A 4,369-nucleotide genomic window follows, 5' to 3' on the forward strand; every position below is an offset into this window, starting at 1 on the left:
AATACATTAGGAAACATCATAGAGATCAGCTTATTAGTGGCGCTGAAGTGTAGCTCAATGACTGTGTAATGTTTTAGACTACACACTTATACTTTATGGCTATTCTGATTTTGAGAACAGGGAAACAATTGTATATGTTGTAAACTTATAAACTGTAATAGAAGAAATATAATTATGAGTTGTACAATAATAATGTTCTTACTTGGCTGTGAATAAAACAATTTTAGGAGGCTGATGGTGGTGATTCTCCACAAGCAACAGAATTTGCTGCAGTCCCACAATCCACTCCTGTCAAAACGCAACACAGAGCAGACGAAGATCCATCTCAATCAAGAGGTCCTAATCTCTCATCTTGCTTGAAAGTTCTTCTTTCAAGTCCCCATCAGACCACACCTCGCACCAAGCCATCATTGTCCGGGACCTATCTGGCACTACCTCCTACTTGGACACAATCAGTGGTAAACGCCGAAGATTACTGCACAACATAGCTCCTGTTCCGAGGCCTGAAAAGGCAGACTTACTTGCACGGCACAGTTCACGGTTCAAACCATACTAAAGCTGACAAAAAATAATGTATAGAACATTATTGGTGTGTGTGGGGGTGTGGTTGTGGGGGTGTTGGTTTGTGGTTTAAAATAAAGAGATAGAAACACAGCTGTGCTATTGTTATTACTTTATTGTAAAAGATTGAATCTTACAGTGATATGTACGTGTACAGAAATATTTACAGTATATTGAAGATGTCCTCTGCCTCGTTGAAGCCAGTGTAAGTGCCGGTGGGAGAGGGGTACTTGCTTCTTATAGCCATAACTATACATCTAGGCAACACTCTCCTATTGCCACGACCTAGACGCTCTCCTCTGAGCGCCCACTCCAGCACCACACGGTAAGCCACTAGTCTGCATTGGCTGGAGAAGAGGAAAGAATCAAGTTTATTTGTGAAAAGTATGATGACTAAATACATACTGTAACAGTTATGAAGACTAAATACATACAGTTCTGAAGACTAAATACATACAGTTCTGAAGACTAAATACATACAGTTATGAAGACTAAATACATACTGTAACAGTTATGAAGACTAAATACATACAGTTATGAAGACTAAATACATACTGTAACAGTTATGAAGACTAAATACATACAGTTATGAAGACTAAATACATACTGTAACAGTTATGAAGACTAAATACATACAGTTATGAAGACTAAATACATACAGTTATGAAGACTAAATACATACAGTTATGAAGACTAAATACATACTGTAACAGTTGTAATGACTAAATACATACTGTAACAGTAATTACTCACACCAGAGACCTTTCTCAGTAAATAAATTACACAAAGCTAAATATGTCACGTATACTCACTCAATAGACAGCTGGCCGTTTTCTCCCTGTGGTCTTGGCCGCCTCTTCCAGTTGATTTTGGGAACATGGAAGAAGGTCTCTAGCACTGCCCTGTTGATCAAGGAGGGGAAATCCTCTGATGACGTTACACAGCGTTGTGTACCGTCCACTGGGTAATCCCCAAACACAGCTGGCTGCAAAAGGTCCCATTCCCTGCAACAGAGGCATTCCTCCTCTGTAGGCAAAGGTACACAGCACCCACAGGAACACCACCAGTTTCCAGTGTTTCGCAGCCTTGCAGCAGCTGGTTCCGTGCCCTCTGCCTGTTGCCCAACTCCGTCTCTCCTCGTCCGTTCTTCAATTTCTTGAAGCTCTTCATCTGTGTACTCCGGCTCAAATAGATACGGCCGGCCATCAAAATCAAATGCAATTTCATCCACGTCGTCCACATCAGGCAAAAATTCAGCCATGACAGACAAACAAACAAACTTTTCTATAAAACTAAAATAACAGTCTTCGGTAATCCAACAGAAAATCACTTCAGTCATCTCTCTTCACCTCAGTCAGGTAACTGTTTTTCCACCGGTGTTTTGTCGCGAGTTATCGCGAGATTTCGGAACGAGATTTGTAGCGTGGTGAGATTTGGACACAGCTCACAACAAACAGCGATCTCCAGCTAAAGGTAGAGACATACGTTAATTTCTCCTTTCTAGTATGTTGTCGGACACTCATTGTAACTATCTGAGCCTGTCAGTGTGAAAAAAATGCATGTTTATAGGCCGAATTTTGACGAGAGCCAGTTGCCCTGTGTACGAGCGTTAGCTGGGCTGGAGGCTGCCTGCCCTGCTCAATACTGGCGCGACCTCAAAAAATGTTTTATCCAGCACTCACATATACAGAAAAAATTATAAAAACAGGGCCCAGGTTGAAAAAAACCGAAGTTTCCCTTTAAGATGGAAACTGTAGCTGCCATTATGATGTGCAGTGATGTTTTCAAATTAGCGTAAGTCTTGAACTATACCAAGTATTTAAATGGTTCAATGATACTTTTGCATGATATACTAGTTACTATGGTAATCTAATTAGTTATTATGGTAAAGTAAGTCACAACAGCTCAGATGAGGCACCAAGCTGTGTGGGTGGGGTGCGTTTCCACAGAGTGTTTCCAGAGCAGCCAGCCTGAAATGCGGGTGTCAGGGACAGACGCGGAATTAGATTTTTACAACAAAGTTCTAAAGCTTAGTGATATATCAGATTGTAGGTGTTTTTTTTTTATTACATATTTCGCTGTTTGTTGCATTTTTGTTGCGTTTGGCTTGATTATATGTCGATCGAAAGGGTGTGTGACGTTCATATGTTGTCAATATTCAGTGTTTTATCATTCATAGTTAATATTGTAAATCCCACATTCTTTATTTCATGTACATTCTGGGTGTCTCATTCAGTAAAAAATGTTTTAATTCCATTCTGTTTTTTTAAGGCAGTCTGTCATAATGTTTTCAGCATTCAATAAGACATTATTATGAAGTTTTGTATTAGTGTTCCTAAAAATCTGATATACCGGCCCCCAGACACATTTTTTTCTCTAAATTTGGCCCCAGAGTCAAAATAATTGGCCAGGCCTGAACCAGAGGCAGGTGAACCCAATTAATCCCCGTGGTGACCAAAATGAACCCAGGAGTGCACACAACAGGAACTAAGGGAGTCCAAAACTAACAGAACATAACTAACCAAAGCATGATCCGGACCACGGATCATGACAGTTTACACGCTACAATACAGTACTTTGTAGAGTATCTAGGGTCAACGGCACATTTTTTAGTTGTTTACAAAATAGCTGTTACAACGATATTGCTTTCTATATTAATAACTACGTGAAGATGATAATGTAATAAACAAAAAGGCTATTATAGTACAGCCAGTGCTACATGTGTTTATGTCGATAACGTTTGCAGACGAGTTCATTTTTCCCTTCTGCCAAGCTTTTTTCCATCCGACTGTTTTAATAATCACAACCGCCGCCGTGATATTTTTCATATCTCGGTATGTGACAGCAGCTCCAAAATAACCTCCAGGGCATTTGCACGACGGCCTCCAGCGAGGCTGCGACGTACACGCTACTCTTGTACCATGTCAATTGAATGATTGGAAAATGATAGTGGTTCAACTATTTTAAATAACTTCCAGCAACATCGTAATGAAAGTGTCTCGTAAAAAATTTAGTAGTAGCATTGATGCTGCAATTTCCATAGTTCATAGTAGCAGTGGAGTGAAAAAACAAGTTGACTTTATATGTTTGTGTTTCATTGTGTCCATTAAACATATCCAATTGTATTTACACCACCAAGTTTGTGAAAACGCCGTCCAAACATCACAAAATGCCACAAATTCAGTCGGCCGTTTTGGATTTTGAATATGACACTCCGAATATTTTTGGCAATTTCTGTAGATTTTACGTCACTGAAGTATTGCTTCTACACTCTGACCATATTATTAGATCAGTCATACTGGAAATGAACATAAACTGGAATTAGATGTGTTGTTTATCATTCACAATCCTTATGTAAGACAAGAACACTTGGCTTTTTGCTGCATTCTAAATCATTGTGGGGGGGGTGGCCTGCGGACCTGCAGCGAAGCGGGGTGTGTCAGGATCGGCTTCGAGATTAGTGACAGCTGCGTAGATGACACAGCTGTGAGTGTTTGTCTCACACCTGTCGCTCTGTTAAAGGCAGCGGTCGGGAAGGAGAGGAGGTTGTTGATGGTGGAGAAACTTGAACATGGCTGAAAAGCACACTTTATTGCAAAATAAATCATTGTTCGCAAAGATAAACACGGCTGTAATGTCCATTATTGGTGGTCCAGAGAACCAGGAGGAGCAAGACCTCCACAATCATAAATAAATAGTCAACAATTGAGTCCACAGATGGAGGGTCCTCTCGTTATACTCTCCAAAAACATCCAGAAAGCACCAATAATACTCCATTTACATGTCGTGACCTGAAAATTAACCAAAT

General features: G+C 40.1%; 1 protein-coding gene across 1 annotated transcript; it reads right to left on the reverse strand.

Moving 5' to 3' along the window:
- Window positions 1-636: 636 nt before the first annotated feature.
- On the reverse strand, window positions 637-2,205 carry LOC133658055 (uncharacterized). The gene is made up of 2 exons (XM_062059667.1): window positions 1,374-2,205; window positions 637-908 (listed from the first exon to the last, which is right to left on the reverse strand). Exons 1-2 carry the CDS (start codon window positions 1,898-1,900, stop codon window positions 725-727), a joined length of 711 nt encoding a protein of 236 aa, XP_061915651.1. The 5' UTR covers window positions 1,901-2,205; the 3' UTR covers window positions 637-724.
- Between the last annotated feature and the right edge of the window lie 2,164 nt (window positions 2,206-4,369).

This window comes from Entelurus aequoreus, linkage group LG10 (genome assembly GCF_033978785.1).
Source record: "Entelurus aequoreus isolate RoL-2023_Sb linkage group LG10, RoL_Eaeq_v1.1, whole genome shotgun sequence".
Classification (NCBI taxonomy): Eukaryota; Metazoa; Chordata; class Actinopteri; order Syngnathiformes; family Syngnathidae; genus Entelurus; species Entelurus aequoreus.